The sequence below is a fragment of the Trachinotus anak genome, unplaced genomic scaffold, assembly GCF_046630095.1.
Source record: "Trachinotus anak isolate AG129_WGS33_773 ecotype Australia unplaced genomic scaffold, CSIRO_AGI_Tana_v1 ptg000007l, whole genome shotgun sequence".
Classification (NCBI taxonomy): Eukaryota; Metazoa; Chordata; class Actinopteri; order Carangiformes; family Carangidae; genus Trachinotus; species Trachinotus anak.
The window spans coordinates 4,474,781-4,495,983 of NW_027273858.1; the positions used below are offsets into that span (position 1 = coordinate 4,474,781).

At 39.8% G+C, this 21,203-nt stretch overlaps 1 protein-coding gene across 4 annotated transcripts in view; it reads right to left on the reverse strand.

Moving 5' to 3' along the window:
* atrnl1a (attractin-like 1a) overlaps window positions 1–21,203 on the reverse strand; it is a 249,853-nt gene that overhangs the window by 138,786 nt on the left and 89,864 nt on the right. For 3 of the 4 annotated variants that reach the window (XM_071479994.1, XM_071479995.1, XM_071479996.1), the window contains exon 21: window positions 8,734–8,827. In XM_071479994.1, coding sequence (XP_071336095.1) covers window positions 8,734–8,827 — 94 coding nt within the window. Of the gene's footprint in view, window positions 1–1,597; window positions 8,404–8,733; window positions 8,828–21,203 lie in introns of those variants that run through there. The other variant, XM_071479997.1, reaches the window with a different exon arrangement.

The window sequence follows — 21,203 nt, forward strand, 5'->3', positions numbered from 1 at the left end:
TTGTAGCGCTGCAGCAGGTCACAGAGCAGCGCCGGATACTGAATATTCCATCCTTGTATAAACCCAAGCCCCAGCCAAGGACGAGGTCTTAAACCACAGCAGCCTCGCAGAGGATCCATCCTGAATCTGGAGTTTACAACAACACTAAAAACAAACAGCAAGACGCTTTTCCTCTAAGAGCAGCACATAAAGACAACTTGAATTATGGACGAAACTGCTAGAAATTACAAGATGGTCCTTTTCAGGAAGCTACATGTGCTTACATCTCACAATCTGGCACCACTCAGTAATTCTTGTGTTATGGCTTCGATTCAGAAACACTTACTGGATATGACAACGATGCAAGATAAAGACACATACTTTAAAGTTGAAATCAGTAACTTATTCAGTTCATTTTCACTGCATTTGTATGACATTTTAAAATAGCCACAGTTCATTTAGTCAGTTGTAGTACTTACTGTATTTTGAAACAGAGAAAGGGAATGTACCTAATGAGAACAGTGAAAATGTCTACAACTACAGTGAATACATTTGGTCAAAGGGAAGAAATGCAGGTTCACAACAGACAGTAAGTTTTTCTTTCTATAAGTTAAGACACAATAGTTAAAGAGTAATGATGGTGGTATTCTATATTTTATTGTCAACAGATGTTGCAACACCTACTGCAGTACAGCAATAAAACCCCTGTTAAGAAAACACATAACGCAGTAACTTTACACGGCATACAGGAGCGACTGAAAACGAGGCTTCGTACTAAAATACCTCTATGAGCAATTCTACATACCAAGCAGAGGGAGTCAGACATAAAGACCTGCCTCTAATACAAGTCTGTTACGTTTTGGAGTTGAGATAAATAAAGATTAAACTATTGTGGATCCCAGACAGAGACTGTGCTGAGTGAGAGACAAAATAAGAAAGATATTCTGATGTTTTGAGGATTTGACCATAGGCAGTCCAGCCATATACAAGGTTTTGACCTAGTTTTGTTTAAAGTTCAATCACATATTGATAAGAAAGAAAGAAAGAAAGAAAGAAAGAAAGAAAGAAAGAAAGAAAGAAAGAAAGAAAGAAAGAAAGAAAGAAATTTCCTTCAGAGGTGGAGAAGTGAAGCTTAACACAGGATGAAAGAGGCTTATTATTCCAACAGTTTGGGATCCAGAGAAGAGAGCCGCATTATCTCATGAGGACTCTGTGACTTTAAAAGCTTTGCAGTTGCTCCCAGATGGCTGCCACAAAGGAGCACATTGAGGACTAAGCTTATTTCAGCACAAGATTTATTGTGATAAATGTAATGTCATAAATTGCCATGAGCCCTGTTTGGAGCCAAATAAGATCTAAAAATACTTCTATCATGTATTTTATTCACTAAACATTTTTCTTTAAGCTGTAGTCACATTTCCAAATATTAAAAAATTGGCTCCCCCTGCCCCAGGGGTGGTTCGACATCAGGTTCAGCTGCTGATAATGATAGCTGCCAGGGATTCAGTATTGTTTAAGAATATGAGCAGAGTGTATCTCCATCTCTGGTAGGTTCAACACTGGATCAACTGTGGACCGTACTCTGTGGTCACACGCCATAGAGACCACAGTTACACAATTACAACTGAGAGAAGCTACTAGTTCCACAAGTACTTTTCCCAAGTGTTAAATTCCTTTCTAAAGTTTTCTGTTGATGACAGCCTTAATTTTCCACAATACAGAAAACGTGATGATGCTTTAGGTTTATGTTATGTTTACTCAGCTTTAATTAGTACAGTTTCATGTCTGAGAAATATCTTTTCTGCCAGTCTAGTCTCATTGGCTAAATGCTAAAATACATATGAGCCAGCTGCTATTCATGACATTTAGGAACAAAACACCACATCACAACGGGAAAACTCTAATATCTACCACATTGATGGTGTCACTTTGGCCCTGTTTGGAGAATCCACTCACTCACTGTATAGTCTACTATATAGTGATTTGGCCATTTTGTAGTGCTGCTTGAATTTTCAACTGTAAACTGCATCCACAATGTACTGCACTGCAGCATTGACGTGAGGCACACCAAAATGTAGAGTACAGGAGACGTACACTACATCAATCAATCTAGACCATCTTGCATTGCGGCCTCTTTAGTGCTGCAGAAGAAGTCATCTCACTAACAGGCTAGCTGCTAACGTTAGCTTCCAGACAATGTGACGTTATTACCCATTAAAAGTGCCAGTGGAGCAGAATGCTCCTCAGACGTCTCGACAGTGCAGTGGGTCGTCTCCTTCTCTGCCTGAACAGCAGAATTCAAAAATTATTATTAAAAATGTAGCAATTTATCCAATTAGTCTCCGCAATGTATTAACTGTATCAAAACAGCTTTCGTGTTCTCAACATGCTTGCTAGCACACGAGTAATGTAACTAGCTCATGTGCTAATAACTTTAGCTATGTTCAAAGTTCCTCTAAGCTGTAGCTTTTATTCTAGCTATACAACAATAACACTTTTGCCAAACTATAAAAAACAAAGAAAGCAAAAACAAATTTACCCATGTAGCTAGGAAGCTAGCTAGATCCTGAACTGACTGGCCAAATACAGGTTTTCACATTGATTTATTATGAGCCACAGAGAAGAGGGATAAGCAGTCTTGAAAGAGGCTAAATTGGATGATATGGGGGTGGGGGCTATTTTCTCCCATGGGGGACACTGAAGGCCTGGACACAGAGCTCCAACAAAAAGGGGATGGACACTTAAGCTGCTTACAACAGCCTACTGGGGAAAGGATAAGGGTCACACAGGACGGGACTACCTCATCACTTAAAACACACTCTGACTCAGCTACACAAGAAAACAAACACACAGGTGCGCGCGCACACACACACACACACACACACACACACACACACACACACACACACACACACACACACACACACACACACACACACACACACACACAAGTACACACAAAGTAGACAAGTATTCTACTTTACTGTTCCTAAACCTGTGCAAAGATAGACAAATTTGAGATTAAAGGTCACAATTATTTTGGCTTTCCTTGTGTGTGTGTGTGTACGTTTTTGTATGTGTGTTTTATTTTATCAATGTGTATTTGTTTTAACCATTACAAGCATTAAAAATGATACTGTGCTGTTAGGAAAAAAAATCTAAACTACGTAGCGTACCGAACTCTGTTTTGCAATATTCAAAATGACAAACATTCATAAGCACAAACACACACTCTCCACAGTCAAGTACTGGAAAAGATTCAAATTAGAGGTCAATTAGTGGGTTCTCCACATATGGAAAAGAGCCCAATTAAAGCTAAATCAGCACAATCAAACAAGCAGTCAGACAACGCAACATGAGAGAAAACAAGGAGAAATAAATGATGATGAGATGAAAAGTACACACACTCACCACCAACACTAACAATAAAACAGGTTAGAATTGAAATTAATTATTTGTGAATATCATTAATTAAAACTGTAATCACTATAACCAAAGTCAAACGGCAGGATAACATCTGGTGAGCAAACTACCTGTAGTCTCTACCTGAGCATCTGTAACTCAGGTACAACCCATGTACCAAAAAAATGTTGACCTGTCACCTTCACACTCTGACCTTCCTGTCTGCAGAACAGCTGTTACTATTCATTTATTTCTGTTAAATTCCACGGAAAGAGAAGAAGGGTAATTCCAAGAGAAGAGAAGTTGGACCATGCGTGGTCGGAAATTAAAGAAACAAGAAACAGAAAGACTGTATTGAAAACAGGCATTAAATGTCTGGTGAACTTTGGAGTTTTGTTTTTGTTTTCTTTGATCAGTCAGTTCCTGACTTCATTTTTTAAAGTTTTTTTTGGGCATTGTTTCACCATTATTCAGACAGACACAGTGAGAGAGACAAAGGAACACCAAGGCACCACCAATCAGTTCCTGATCTCAATAAAAATTTGGACACTGACCAACTGTAAAAAAAAAAAAAAGGAAAACTTTAAGTTGACTGTGCAAGCAGCTTATTGTGACCCACAGTTACCTCCAATGGCAGTAATAATTATCACGGGAGCTAAGGTGGAAGACAGGTAATGTGGTGTATGGAGTGACAAAGCCCTTATTAGGAGGAGGTTGGTATGTATCGACAAAGCACAGGACTTTCACTAAGAAGACTGCTGTTTGTTTCCTGTGAGAAACCGAGTCTGCCTGCTGCTGGGATGCTCGTATGGGTCGTATCTGAGGGTGGACAAGCGCCATACATGGTCTTTTACACTGGAGGACTTTGGCAATTTAGACTATTTATTTAGGAAAAGTTCACCTGTTTGTGTTTAGACCAGTGGTTCCCACAGTGGAGTGGTGCCTCGAGGACAGGCTGAAGATGTGAAACAGATTTAACATCTAAATCATCATACTGAAATCCCCCTCAAACATGAAGTTCTGCCACAGCTAACTGAGCTAAGACTGGTGCTGACAACTCCCGCTGACAACTCACACTTGCAGGTTGTCACAGAGACACAATATGCATTCAGGCGCACAAGTTTTCCATGAGCACAGCAGTCAGAAGTAACATAAAGCCTTGTCAAGGATGAAATGAAGAGAGTTGTTACAGTAAAAAAGAGCTCAAAGAAACACTGAGATGTGTCAGTCCTCAGCACAGTTTGGGAGAATCAAGGGAAGTAAAGATGGTGGGATGATGGAGGAGAAGGCTTGCAGCAAAGTGAGGCAACAAAAAACTTATTAGACTTTGTGCTGTTGTGGGTGTCAAAGTGCTTGGATTGGTCTGCTATAAGTGGGTCCTGGCACCAAGACAAAGTATGAGAGACACATGAGGATATATACACACACACACACACAAAAGCAAAACACCTGCTTTACCTAATGGCCCCATTATTTCTGACTCTTAGCATTTGTGACTTTTAACACACAAATACGCATCCACACACCTGCTGCAGGCTTGAGGGCTTTACCACACGCCCCCTGGGAGAAATTGCTCGTTCATAATCAAAATGACAAACAAATGGCCCTCTGCGTGGCACACCATTTTGGAGTGACTCAGCCAAAATAAACAGAGGCGGGACAGAGAGACATAGAGAGAGAAAGAGAGAGAGAGGGGGGGGGGGAGGGTGTTGTAGCAAATCAAAGGTGAAAGCGACTGCAGCACACTGGCTTAGGGACACACAAGTGAACACATACAAACACACCCTTTCTGCTTTCAGCCTCTGTGGAGACTCTTACCAGAATAACGCAACATCAGTGTGCACTGAAAAGAAACACTACACTCAAAAATCTCACACAAACGGCAAGTGAACAGGGGAAGTGAGGCTGTACAGCCAATTCAGCAGCTGGGTATTGTTCAAGACAATATGTTACTAGCATGATAATGAGACTGACCTGCCGTTGTGTTTCACTTCAGTTGTTTTCTGTTGAGGAGTTTTTATTTTGCCCTAATTAGTGGTGATTGCATTTCCGTCCCGCTGACATGCTTTTATTTGACACAGAAGTTGCTAGTAGCAGTTAATGTTTTGTTAATAATTTTCACTGTAATTTCTCAGTCGCCATTTTTCTTGCTCTGGTATGAGGAGATGACGCTCCCGGTCTTTATCCTGCCAACAAAGTTGTGACTGGCTCAGTAGTTTTTCCAACAGAGGAAATGATGACAAAATAGTGACATTTTCATAGTGTGGCCCAAGAGTGAGCACAACACCAGACCTATTTTATTAACAGGAAAATTGGACAGGTGGGCGGCAATCTAAAAATATTGAGTGAATTTTCATACCAATATAGATATATTGCTTTTAATGGCAGTAACAAATTGTTCTAATGGATACAAAGACGCAAAAAGAGAACTGGTAATAGTAAAAAATCGAATGTTCAACAAACCACTACAGCAGCATAATTGACTTCTCTGCAGCTGATACATTTATTCAGTATGTACACACGAGTGACTAATCGGGTGACGGGTAAAGCTCTTCATGTCTCTGAACTCTACTGGAGGGATGAACACCATTCTTCCAAAAGATATTCCCCTCATTTGGTGCTTTGATGATGGTGGTGGAGAGTGCTGTCTAACACTGTTCCAGTGAGATCTGGGGACTGCAAAGGCCACAGCATGTGATTCACATCATCGTCATCCTGATCAAACCATTCAGTGACCCCTCGTACCCTGTGGGTGGAGGCAATGTCGTCCTGTTTCTCTATTCATTTAGGGTTTTCCTTTCATTTGTCACCCATGTGTGTATATACAGTATAAATCGTCAGTAAGTCCTACACACTCTAGAGTTTCCCCAACAGAACTAAGAGCACTATTTCAATCACCTCCTCATGGCTGAAAAGCTCGATTTATTTCAGCTGCTACAATGGAAGAGTAGGAGAAAAACTTTCCAGAACCACACAGTGAGTGTTTCACACTGAAATGATTGAGAAGACCTTTTCATGTACAGCTGCTGAATAAAATATGGTACAAAATAAACAAAACTTTATTTTACATTGATAAATATAATAATTTTGCATTCTTTGCCCTCTGTGTCACCACTTGCTTGACTTTAATTTATGCTGTACATTATTCTTAGAGACATAATCTGTCCACAAAAAGTATTGAGGTCCAATACCCAGCCCTCCCCTAAATCATGTCCATCAAAAACACCATTATTCTGAAAATATACTATTATACAGTGAAATACTATATACTATAATGTCAAATAATACATAAAATGTAATTTGGAAACACTGAAGGTAGAAATGTGAAACTGTGTTTGTCTAGTATTCACGGCCATGTGTAGTCATACACGTGTCAGTGTATCATACATCCAACCACACTGAGAGTAGAAATACACTGATTGAAGTTGACAGTAAACATGTGGAGAGAGGCTCTTGGTGTGCGGGTGAGGGGCAGGTTGGCCTCAGTCAGAGTCATGTCACTGAGAGGAGCTGAGCTGAAGTCGAGGGTCACTCAAAGGTTATGCTGAGGTTAGCAAGAGGCAACAAGTGGTAAAGATCAACTTTTAAATTAAGGGATAAAAAAAAAAAAATGTGTATATTATCAGTAAATGGGGAAAAAAAAGGTAATAACAGTAAATACTATTTGATGTACCTTTCAGTTGGTAGCAGTACTTGCACACAGATAATTATTTTCACACCTTTAGTATATTGGCAGTTGTTTTAACCTCTATGTGTCGCTGTGTGTTTTGTGCATATGTGTTGGAATAGTAAAACACAACAGCTCTAAGTTTAAGATAAAAATAGACACCACTACCTAACACCACCTAACAAGCAAAAAGCAAGATTACAATCATCAAACATCAACTATACACACATTCATCTATTTATAATCAATAATATATGAAATTTTCTTCTTTCATTGTACTGTATGTGCCTTTTGTTTGACACGGCAAACCACACACACACACACAAATGCACTGTCTCTGCTTTCGAGCCTCGCCTGCTAGATTTATTGATGCAGCAATTTTCAGTCTGCCTCCATGGTGTGCTGCTCCGCCAAGCCATTTAGGATATTGTAGTGCTGCAGTGGTCATGTCTGGCACAGCCAAGTAAAAACAAAGACACAAAGACACACACACACACACACACACACACACACACACACACACACACACACACACACACACACACACTCTAACTATATACAGCCAAACATAGTTCTTTCTATCTTTCTGGCAACCAAAAGCTGTTTCACCAACAAAAACAGCTGCTTAAAGGCATTCAGTGTCATGCCAAGCATTTTCTGACTGAGCTGTCATATTTGGACATCATTATGCAGCCAGCTTTATGAAGTGTGTTGCTTGTTGTCTAAATATTTTGTTCAGTGAGAGGGAGAGATCTTTAGTGTTCTGATAGTGAGGACCCTCCTGAAACTGCTGTTTATTATTATCATTAATAAAAACGAATTGCATTTCTGAGGGCTAAAGGTGCCTAAAACAAAATCACAAAGCCCTGAACATGCATCACACATAGTGAAAATGTACGCGCAGCTGAAAATGTAAGCAGCTGCTACGCTTCACTTACGTGGACAAAATTTGGTAGGCATGTGTGACATCCCGAGACTTACAAAAAAGTAATTTGGAGCCACACCCTAATCCCAACAGGAAGTCATCCATCCATCCATCCATCCATCCATCCAAACAGAGATCATCTTCCAATTTTCCAGGGTCGGGTGGCAGTGGCAGCAGTATAAGCAGGGTATTCCAGACATCTCTCTCTCCAGCAACACTTTCCAGCTCCTCCTGGGCATTCCCAAGACAGATGAGATATGTAATCTCCAGCAAGTTCTCTCCCAGTTGGAGGTGCCTGGAGAACCTCTTAAGGAAGGCACCCAGGAGGTGTCCAAATCAGATGCATATCAGATTTTGACGTGAAGGATGAACTGACTCTTCACAGAACTCCCTCTGGATGTCAGAGCTCCTAAGGCTGAACCCTGCCACGCTATGGAGGAAACCCATTTCAGCCACTTGTATCTGTTCTCGTTCTTATGCTCACTACCTAAAGCTCAAGACTATAGGTGAGGGGTGGGATGAAAATCCACTGCTAAATCAAGAGCTTTGCCTTACGGCTCAGTGGCAGAAATTGATATCTGATATGGGTTTCAGGATTGGGTGTGGAGCTATTACATCCCAAACCACCACCTTATAGTGCAAGGGTCCAGTCAACTCTGCTTGCAGCTTCAATTGTTTCATTGGATCAGGTAGTGATGGAGGGTCAGCAAGATGGGGGTAACGTGGGCATGTAATCATAGTTATATGATGAAATACTCACAGCTGACACTGGTCTCCCTTGATGCCCTTGGTGGTACAGAAACACTTCCCTGTGTTGACGTGGCACACGCTGGCATGGCTGTTACACTTACATGCTGCAAAGAAAAGACAAAGGGAATTGGGAGAGGGAGAGGGAGAGAGAGAGAGAGAGAGAGGTGTTAGGATTTTATATTTTAAATCTAAAAGTAGAATCTCTTGGTGGTGATAATTTACAGTACCCGACAGTTTCCTACGGAGAAGAAAGGAAGGAAAGAAGCAAAGAAGGAGGGAAGAAAGGGAGGAAGGAGAGAAGAAGAGAGAAGAAAGCTACAGAAAAAGGTTGAGAAAACAGTAAAAAATACAAAAAGAGCAAATCACTTATTTTCTGAGAAAAGCCAAGCATCTTGCAGCCCTGAGTCATTGTCACTCTGCACCAACAGGTGTTAAGTTCCTGATTGAAATGTTTTCACTTGTTTCCCTTGAGCAAGGTGAACTTGATGCACCTTTACCTTGTCTAACCTAAGCATCATTCCTTCCACAATGGGATGCAGTTCCTTTCAAGTGTCTTTGAAACACTTTGGGCAGAAATTGTTTCTGGACATCATGATTCCAACAGTCCTTTTCTATGGACAAATGGATATTGACACTATCTAAATCTAATATCAAATCAAGCAGAAATCCTTAAAGTTGCTATTTGGAATATTTGTCCTTCCTTGCAGAGCTGTGCAGCATGGAAATTAACACAAAGAGGAAATCTGGTACTAAGAAGACTAACTTTAGAAAATACCAACTTGATTTGATTTCTAACTCAGACTGCAGAAACCTCATATTATCTGCACCATTGCGCTTATAATAACAGAAGATTTACAGTGATTAAAATAATTTACAGTGAGAACCTTTCCAACGTTTAATATGGACACACTATTTTAAGACAGAACCTATCCATTTCAAAGGACAGGTTCAAGGTAAATCAGTAGATGGCGATTACAGTTCGTCAGCCCATCTGTCTCACCTTTAGTTAATGAAGTGTAAATTATCTCAATAACTTCCGGCTACGTTACCATAAAATCTTGTTCAGATATTCTTGTTTGGTCTTTAATCGATGACAAAGATCTCAAAACACCTGGATGCATTTTCAGTTACTGTAATTTGTTGAGAATATTAATGACCCCCGTGGAATAAAATCTTAGTTTCCACTGAGCCCATGATTTCTTCTTCAGAAACTTTGGCCTGAACGCCACCTTCAGGCCACAGTTTCAACCTGTACAGATATCCACATCTAACACATGGATGGCGAAACATTTTTGAGCACATTCATGCTCCCAAGAAAAGAAACACTTTCATTTTAATAATATTTTGATTTTCCTTTAAGCTTGCAATAATTTGTTTGAAGCAGCAGCAGAAACACCTTGTGAACAGTTTGTTAATATGGGGAACTTTAGCAAAGAGTTGCTTATTTATGCATCCAGCATTTGCGGGGCAGAATTATAATTTATTTGGTGTTGTGTTTCTGGTCACCTGACATTGAGTCCAATCATCACTTGATTTTAGCTCTGATTTTGGTCTGAACTCCAGAGGGAAATATCTGGCTCTTCAGCTGCTCCACTATGTTCACGTTGTTTTCACCTTTAGTCCTGAGGGCCACCTTTAGAAAAACTGAATATTTTTGAGCCATGCAACTAGTAAGTCTTCACAAACAGCAAAATAATCAGTATCCTTTATGTCGTGAGTGTAAAGAACACTTCAGGCACTTTGGTCTGCTAGTAGGGTTTTAGACCTTTTGGTCTTGTTTTCTTCATCAAGATGAATAAGATACAAAAATACACAGCAGTCATGTTGTGAAAAGGGAACTAAAATATCTAATTAAGTATTGAAGGCCAAATGTCAGAATGATATTGGTAGTACTGAAAGGAAAGAAAAATAAGTTAATAAGGTGGTATGCTGTTTTCTAAACATCATGAAAGATGCATTTCACTTTGGTCAAAGTAGGAAAACACCCCACTGGAAAAGGGGTCACATAAGGTAACATCTTGAATGGTGAGATTTGGCCTTTGGAAGCCATTCATTGTCTGTAGCCTGCTTTCGATTAGAGCCATGGAAATGGCAGCTTTGGTGAGTCTAATCATTTTAATTGTTTTGTGATGTAGGAGCATAGCATGATGTAGCTGTATAATTCAAATGGAGCAGGCATGTAATTTAGACACTAAATCACTTCTGCATGGGGCAACTAATGACAGAGACAAACAACATGTTCTCTATACCCTTGTATGATGATGTGTGTATATGTGTGTTCACTACTGTACAAGGCCACTCATTCCTGTGTCCCTCTCCAACTGAAACGACTTTGTGCTTTGTTCTTATTCTTTCCAACTGGCACAGAGACTGGCCTGTGTAATAAAACAGTGGTGCGCTCAGGTCAAGGTAAAGCCAAGGCACCAACAGATAATGAGGGGAAAACAGCCTCCTCTATCCCCTGTCCTCCTCTGCCTGATTTGATTGTCTACATAGAACAAAAACAAAGTAGCAGACATAAATGCTGCTTTAAATATTTTGAGTTTTGAGCACACATACACATGCTGCGTAGCAGAAAAACAAGGTTGTGCAGCTGAATGGATGTTCTTCAACTTACAAACCAGGGCCGCTGACAGCAGATGTGACATCAATAACAAAATACAATCTCAATCTATTTCTTGAAATGACATTGACCTGTCACAAAGAATGAAAACCTTTTCCAGAGATGCACACTAAACTGTAAGGGTTTTAGAGGGAATACAGCCTTAACAAAAGGTGGCGTTTAGACTTGAGATAACAGACAAATCACAGGTGTGTTAGCATAGTCTCAGGTCACTCTGCTGTTCATACAATATTGATTTACTAGACAGTCAACAAAGGCATACAAAGGACACAGCTCGGAGAAATGCACATGCATGCACTCGCATAGAGAGATTTTGCCGATGGCACTTGAAGAAAGACTGAGAGTGGGAGACAGAGAGACTGTGAGAAAAAAGCAGCAGCAGACAGAAAGAAAGGGACCGAGCCAGAGATGAAGAATTCAAGTGAATGGCTATAACAAGGCTGCCAGTAAATTTACACTGCTCTCAGATTATAGGTTAAATGAAGACAGATAGATAGACATAACACAGTCTCTAAGCCTGTAATCTGTGAAAGTGAAATTAATTCAGATCTCATAGTAAAACAGAGGGACACAGAAGTGCACTAACTTCTCCACTCTCCTCAAACAAACATGAAACCACTGTGATCCCCTGAGCAGTAAACAAGATCCTGCTTCCAGCCGAGAAGTCTCACAGACCAGCTCCCTGCTCTTTACACTCTGATGCGAAGTTGAGATATAAAGCTACTGTAGCATTTCATCTATATACAGAAAAGATATGATTGCTTAAAACTCAAAACTGAATTGAGAGACGAATCCAAACACACTCATATCTCTCATTTGAAGCACTAAAACATGAAACTGCAGTTTTCTAAGATAAACTAGTATCTATGATTGAACTGCTCAGTAAAATCTGAGCACCAGCATTGCTAGGTGATAAAAATCAAATCCTCACATAGAGGCTCCAGAATGATTGTATTTCAGGACAAACTGTTATTAGGCTTGGGAGATATCTAAAGATTACAGCACAACTCAAATATCGCAATATACGATATTACTGCTACAATGTTATTTTTTACCCCTGATATTATGAAAATATCAGGGGAAATATATATATATATATATATATATATATATATATATATATATATATATATATATATATAAAAAAACATAGCACTAACACAGTATGGACATTTTTTAAATGGTATTTGTTGCTTTATTCCTGCAGAGATGTTTATTAGTAAAACCTCTCACCTCACAGATGCATTCACTGTCACTGTTCACCTTTTATATTCTGTGCAAAAGCCTTACAGTAACAGTAAAACCTGTGTCAGGATGTTACACACTAAGTTTCACAGACAGGAGTTTCCTCTGAGTTGCCAGTGTGCTGTCATTGTTCTAAATGTACAATATTCAAATTATATGCTGCTGTCTGTCAAAACTTCTGAGGGATAATAGGTCAAATAAGATTTTTAAAAAATCACACAATGTCTTCTAATGCTGTAGCCAATACAGAGTCAAACTGAATATAGCACTCTCACTAAACATGGAGATCCTTAGAGTAAAATAAGCACTTCACTATCCAACCAGTCTGTAGACACAATCGTATTAGAGTGCCCAGAGGAAGTGAACTCAATTCTGTGAGAACTGGAGGTGAAAGATGGAAGGAGCAGGGGATCATAAAAAGAGTAAATGAATAAAATGGACGAAGGAGAAAGGCACATCACGCACCACACTTGCTGACAACACAGAAAAAAGCCACAACAAAAAGAAACCCGATCTCTTAGCAAAAAAGGCTGATTTGATATAAATCATATTTCCCATGACTCCTTCAAGCCCCCTGAAGAGAGCACAATTTCTCACTCCACTGCTTCTGCATGTTGTTGTCAGGGTGTGTTTCAATGTGTGTTTCAATGTGTGTGTGTAGGTGGTGGCTGGGCTGTCTCTGTGTGTTTGTCTATGTGTATGTCTGTATGAGTCTGTCAGACACAGGCAGAGATGAGGGAATAAGTCAGTGAGGAAACATTAGAGAACAATCGTCACTGAGCCTGTTATCTGTTTATACAGGCGGCGTTGTCTTATTCCTGAGACAGAGTGGTGTCAGACCCCTCTGTGTGTGTGTGTGAGTGTATTCTAATCTAAATACTTGTAAAAAGAGGCTAGCAAGCTAAGCTAAAGAAGTGAATTTCTTATACTCATCCTGAAACTGTAAACTACAGTGGCCCTGAGAGCTCACCACATCGCAACTCAAGAAAACACATGCAAACAGACAAAACACAAACAAATTCAGAAAACATCTTCTTCAATTTGAAAACACTTGTGACACAAATACTCACAACACAACCAAATATACAAAGTGCTGCAAATACAGCACAAGCATTGAATAACAAGTGCACATTGATGTGTCAAAATGTATGTTTCTGAAACATAAACTCCTCTACATCGCCTCTGCTCTGAAATAAAAGTGACAAGTTCCCACCATTGATAAAATAAAGCAATTAGAACCAACTGTTTTTACTGCCACAAACAAGAAAATGATGACTGGAGTTTTTTTTACTTTCATCTTCTTTCAGCAGCTTTTTTATCATTTCCCTGTCGCTCTTTAAGAATCTCTACATCAAAACTATTTGCCATTGAAGGAAAGAAGAAGAAAACAGAATAACCAAATGACATGAGCAGATGTGAGCAGTTATCCAAAAAGTCCATAATTTAACCTTTTTAAACAAATAGAAAATGTATGTTTGCTAGTGCTGCAACACGACCACTTAAAATTAGGCAAACCAAGGCTCCATCAAACCAGCAGGACAAAAAATAAACACATAATACTTATAAACACAACATTTTCTGAACCACTGCATGATATCAGTAGCTTGTCTTCTTGTCTTCTTGTAGCCTCTGTATTAATGCCTGTTGCTCATGTATAGCAATAATCTCTCATTGACTTTTAACATGTCTTTTTTAGAACAGAGGTTCTACAGGGAACAGGGCATACTGCAGCAGTGGCACTGACCTTGTTAACAGAACATTAGCTTGTTGTTGTTTTTTTTTTTTAAAAAAACACCTAAAACTTGTGTAAAGATACAGCATACACACAATTTCTGTTTTCTTAATTACTCTGAATGACTTGGTGGTCCACAATCAGCATTTATTTGTATTTCTCCCAATTTTCCTCTTTATGTTGTGCTACATGAAGCATATTTTGGACCGTGCTGCAGAGATCAGCATCTTCTTGAAGCAGAAAATTTTAAATGTGCGTGTTTGGACATACAAGTGCAATTTTAATTAGAGGTCACAAACCCTATATGAGAGTCCTAATGTCAGCATTGATGTAACTCCTGTTAGATTGGCCGAAAATATGGTATTTTGCAACATGCTCACACCTAGCAGATGTGTTGATTGGCCTGCGGGTCAGAGTCTGTATGGAAATAATATAAAACTTGTGAATGTGTGTGTATCCATGTGCTTGTCGCGGTTTCTGTTTTGAGTCTGTATATAGAATGACACCTTAAAGTTCTGAATTTTCCTGCCATTGCCCACACAGGCCCTTACATAGAGACAACGGCTCTCACGCAGGAGGAAGCTCATTAACTTCTGGTTTTCTGAATTTATTTATCATCTTTTCCTCTCAGAGCAGCAGCCTACGCTCTGATGTTACAACCAAAATTTCAACCCACTCACCAAAAAAATGTTGTTCGATCAGTCTGCTTTTGTAGTTTATGTTAAATGATGTTTTAGGAATGTTCATTTTATTACATCTTTTTTTTTTTTACTTGGGCGCCTAACACTGTTTATTATTAGAGGAAAAAAAACATTTATGATATGAGAGGTGATGTGATGGCATTGGAAATGTGAAATATAATTTCTCTGGCATGAAAAATGTTGTTAATTTGTAAGTGATGGTCATCAATGTCAATACTAATTCCATTATTGATTCTTAAAGTTTTAATTTGCATTTTCCACATTAAAGAAGAAGCTGACAGCAATGGTGGTGAAGACAACAACTCCCATGATCCCACGCTACTTTACTACGTCACCAAACGGTGTCTTTTGTTATTGTTTTGATTGAGAGACCCATAATGGCAGAAGAAACATACCATATGTTTAAGGTAAATGACTGTAATATCAAGGTCTTCGAACAGGAACATTTTCCCATGATGATACACACAGACTGACAAGGTGAAAACAATACTGGCTGCTACTTAAATAAAAGACAGGAACTTCAAGACAAACTCAATTATGACAGATGTTACAGGACAGTAAATTGCTGTGGGAATCAAAATGAATTCCAATTTAATCAACTACAACACTTTATAAATATGACATTTTTCTACTGTGGACCACTGAGCACTACTGCATTACCCAGATTATGATCAATCATGCTCATCTCCATTAATATTTTTTAATCTTCATCATCATCATCAATGTCACCTTCCACCTTCAGCTGACTGCTGCTTTTTCTTTGTCTGGTTCCTTGTTCGGGGCAGTTTGGTGAGATAAGAGAGGCCCTTTTACTGACTTTAATGAGGGGCAGTGGATGAAGGTTGAGGGCAAAATGGGGTAATCGTGAGGTAAAGAGAATGTAAGAAGTAAAATACAATGGAAAACACACACACACACACACACACACACACACACACACACACACACACACACACACACATTATTTGCATACAAAGAGAAAAAATGGTTTTCATGTCTTAGTGACATCAAAGAGCTGTTGAATACAGTTTCCCTCTCTCAGCAGAATCTGGTCAGTGAACTGTCGACCTTCAATGTGAAAGTTTCAAAGTTTCAATCATTTTACTTGCAGTGTCAGTTTTTTACTGCACAGGATTTATGTTTTAATACCTCACAATGTAATGACAATGAAACTCTGACTGAAAGTAGATTTTCAGTGTTTTTTTCAAAAGCTATCAACTTTTAAGGGCATAAATAAAACAAAAAAATAAATATATGTCATATGTAAGAATATACTGCAGTAAATATGCACTTACTACATTCTTTAACAATGGCAATCAAAATCAATATGTCGGCATATCTGGAACGGCAAAAGACTCACTACATGCAGTTTGAAATAATTAGGGTCTGAGTTTTACTTCTGGGAAGTGACGACAAACGTTCAGGTGAGTTTTCAGGTGAACTCTGTAGCATCAGGCCTAAAAAACTTAAAACTTAAATACACTACCCCATTGCAAAGGGTGTGCTTGATTACTGTTGGCTGTAAAAAGTAGAGTATGTCATCTGTGAGTGGACCAGGCAGCCATCTTGGACTAACTCACAGCTTTTGTTTAATATTGCACAAATTCAGAGAGAAACTCTTCAGAGCCATAACAGGTTCTGTCCTCCAAAGGACAATCAGTGATGTGAACCTGAGTGACTACACTCCTCTGCATGGCCCCTGTTTGATTTAAAAGCCTCAAGCCTCACTTGCACTGTCAACAGTGCTCTTGTGACGTAATGGCCACGTAGACAAGTCTCCCTAAAGGACCATCAAGGGTGTGGGTAACACTAGCCTTACTCAACTTGGCCTGGCTGGTTATCCCACTTAGCCTTATGATGTGTTTTTTTTATAATAAGTAGTGAGGCTGCATTTGGGTCAAGTGTGAAATAAGATGTCCTGTTAATTTGTATATACTATCCATCCATTTTCTGCCTTATCCGGGGTCAGATTGCGTTGGCAGCAGGTCAAGCAAAATAGTCGAGACGTTCCTCTCCCCAGCAAAGTTTTTGCAGCTGCTCTTGCGGGACCCCCAGGTCAGATGAGATAAATAATAGCTCCAGCATGTCCTGGGTCTACCCTGAGGCCTCCTACTAGTTGGATGTGCCCTAAAACCTCCAATGGAATGCAACCTGACCAGATGCCCAAACCACCTCAAGTGGCTTCTCTGGGCACAAAGTCCCTCTGGATGTCAGAGCTACCACTAAGGCTGAGCCCAGCCACCCAACGGATGAAATTCATTTCAACCGTTTGTATCCATGATCTCGTTCTTCCATCACTACCCATAGCTCAAGACCGTAGCGGAGGGTCAAAACAGAGATTGGTAAATCGAGAGCTTTGCCTTCTAGCACAGCTTCCTCTTCACCACAACAGTCTAGTACAACACCCACTTTACTGAAGATGCCACACCAATCTGCCTGTCAGTGTCCTGCTCCATCCTACCCTCACTAGTGAACAAGACCCCAAGACACTTAAATTCCTTCACATGGGGCTAAAATCCACCGTTTTCCGACAGAGAAGGGTGCAGACCTTCATCCTGATTGGAATATGGCATAGAATAAATTCTTTTATGATACTCTGCACTACTGTTTGTCTTACATGATAGCACATGACTAGTCTTATTAAATGTATGGTTAATGTCAGTTTGAGCTACAAGCCATAAATGAAAGCACACAGTTCCAAAGAAAGCAGCTTATTCTGGACGAGACACGTGTCACAGCTGCAGAAAGACTTCAAAACTACCATTTGCATTACTGGAGATCAGAAAAGGATTGAAAATCCTATTTACAGAAGTAAAAATTTGTGTGGACATTGTGTGTTGGTAGTTTTGTATTTTGTTGGTTTGTCTTTTTGTCCATATGTTGAACAGTCAGACACCAGGAATAGAGCTGCTGCAGAGAGGATGGCTGGAAACCGCTAAGAATGCCCGATACTTTGCAATTCCACTACAGGGCTCCACAGGTACAGTACAAAAACACACAAAAGCATATTTAAAAGCACAAACATGCACACACACACACACACACACACACACACACAGACACTAAGAACAACAGGTGAGAGTTGCTCCATTCAGTCTCCACAGAGAAGACTGAATGGAGCGACTCTACAGGCAGTATCTTTCCTCTGCTACTCTACTGCTGCTAAAGCTCAACAACAGCTGGCTCTGTGTGATCCATCTCTCTCACACACACGCACACACACACGCGCACACACGCGCACGCGCACACGCACACACACACGCACACACACACACACACACACACACACACATACACTACCCTGCTGTCCTGCCATTCCCAGTCTCTGGTTGATGCTGCTGCGTTGCCAGTTTCTTGCAGAGACAGCACTCAACATCTCTATAGCTCCTGCACAGAACACAAATTTACAAAGGACTCCCACTGTCACACCCTGCTCAGAGACTGTACATCAACACCTCAGAACTCGGGACAGAAGACAGAGACAGAGTGGGAGGGAAGAGGGGAAAAAATATATATGATCTGTTGCACACAAAAGATCACCCCACTAAAAATAACAGCATCGCCATTTTTTTCAAATGCTAAAAATTACCTCTGGTGTGTAGTAGCAAATTTTCCTAACAAGCTACTTCACATTTTTTTTCAGACAATACTGATGTTTTGTTTTTTTTAATTGACTGGGATGGTGTAATAGGAACACAATGCTATGCTGCATTAATTTCACAATGAAGGTAGAAAATAGTGTACGAATTCATGAGTCTCAGTGACCTTTGACCACCAAATTCTAATCAGTTCCTTCTTGAGTCTAAACGAATGTTTGGACCAAATTTGAAGAAATTCCATCAAAGCATTCCAGAGATATCACGTTAAAGAGAATGGGTCGGACAGTCAACCCGAAAACATAACGACTGACTGTTGCCAATGCGGAGGCATAAAAACAGACTAACAAAACAACGATCTGTGCAAAAAGTTTTTTTCTGATCTGTTACTTATTGTGATTAAGGCCTAAGGCAACTAAAACAACCCTAAGTGCTGGTGGGAGAAAGGAAACAACACGCAGCCCAACTGACACAAACTTGCACAGGCTTTTGTGAGAGGGCTGTAAAGCAACAACACATTTACCCAACAGACTGGTTGTAGGCTGAATGACCCAGAGAAGTAAAACTATTTATGACTTACAAAAAGTCAGCCAGTATCCACATTAACTTAACTTCAGCTGCTTCAAAATGTGGCCATTCAACTGTCCTACAGGTTTGTCCAAGTTTATGAGTACAAAAAAAACATCCTCCAGCTGTCTGATCTGGATTAGACTGGAAAATAAAATATATCCATGCTCTCACTGCAGGACCAGAAAAACAAATCCTCAACAGTTCATATCAAGATCTTGTCTCTCTTGTTTTTAATTAATTTATAACATATTCTGCTATATTAATCTTGTTTTCACTCATTTATTAATCTTATTCTTCATTTTCCTGTTGCAAGAAAAGTTAAAATGAGGAACACTAAGTCCTGTGCAGCCTCACACGAAACGAGCACTTAACTCAGCAGAACCTGGAAGAAATGATGGGACCTCTTGCCTGAGCGACAAAATGCCCTCAAGACCCAGCAGCAACCTTTAACTTGGGCAGTGTTTCTGTGTATGACACGACCTGCGTGATTGAGAGTCTTCATAGACAGCCGTAGAGAGCGAGTCAGGTAGTGCGGGGAGAGATAGAGTATCATGGCGAGATGAAGACAGGGAGCTACTGATGTGAATCATGCAAAATTTATGGAAGCAATAAAACTGTTCAGCGTGAGGTGCCAATGGCAAAGGAGCATTATACGCCCAAGCACCAGGTAGGAAAAGATAACAAGCACAAGAAGAAATAATGCGAGCTGAAGTCTTGCCTGGAAGACTGTACAGAGGGCAGCACTGCACACAGCGGTCTGTCTCCTGATGGTGACACCTGGCTGAAGCTGAGCACCAGCTGAGAGATACTTCATTTATGAAGGTTTTTAAAATAAGCAGATTATCTGGACACAACAAAGCAGGACAACTGTGATCAGTGAACGCATACAGCGCTCTAATTATTACAGAACCATTATCAACATTCATATAATCACATTATTCACCAATACCCCCCCCCCCTTGCCAACAGCCAGTAAATTCAACATTTGTTGAAGGTCCCAGGTTTTCTGAGCGATTGGATAAAAGTACAACAGATTTCAGTTAAACACCCAGAGAAACCAAATCCTGCAAGGTTGGATGGTGGGTCCAGGTGGGCGGGGCTTGGGGCATGGCTGAGACTACTTTGTTGTGACATCACAAAGTTACAGAATTCCTGACAGCTCGTTTTAAGGCTCAGTTTCTGAATACAGGCTGTGTGCATTTCTCTATGGATGGAGGCTTTGATACTCACAGTGTTAATATAGAACATACAAACTCCAAACAGAAAGGCCCCAGCTGGCCGGCAAGTTTTAACCCATAACCATCTTGCTATATTTACTATCAACAATCTCTCCTGAATCAGAAATATGTAGGGCTGCATCTTATAATTAGTTTCTATATCGATTCATTGGATTATTTTTCAATTCGTTTTTTGGTCCATTAAATGTCAGAAAACTGTTCTTCAATGGGCTTGTTTTGTCCAGCCTACAATAGAAAAACAACACCTACTGAATTTACAATTATATAAAAACAGAAACTAGGATCACCGCCTCTCAGTTGTATAGCTCCACCACAGTGAAGTTGACCTTTGATCGTCTGGATATAAAACGTCAACACTTCATTTTATCCTTATAGAAATTTGAGTTAAATTGTGTCATAATTAATGTATGAATTCATGAGTTATGTCCAAAAATGTGTTTTAAATTTTAAGAAGTTCCCTGAAGGTGTTACTGAGATATCCTGTTCACTAGAATGAGACGGACATATGGACAGACGGCTCTGACTGTCGGCTGCGCTTAGGAATAAAAAGCTGAAAATTCACTTTATATGGTTCAATTAAACAATTAATTAACTACTGGCTTCTGCACTAACTAATAAGACTCAGCCACAGATGTGAGGAGATACACTTTGGCAGAGCTACGGCACCTCAGAACATTAACACCCTGACACAGGCACATAAATCCACCTTAACTCTCTTGTCCTAAAACACTGCTGTTAATGTGCAATTAAGCTAACAACAAACCATAACACATAA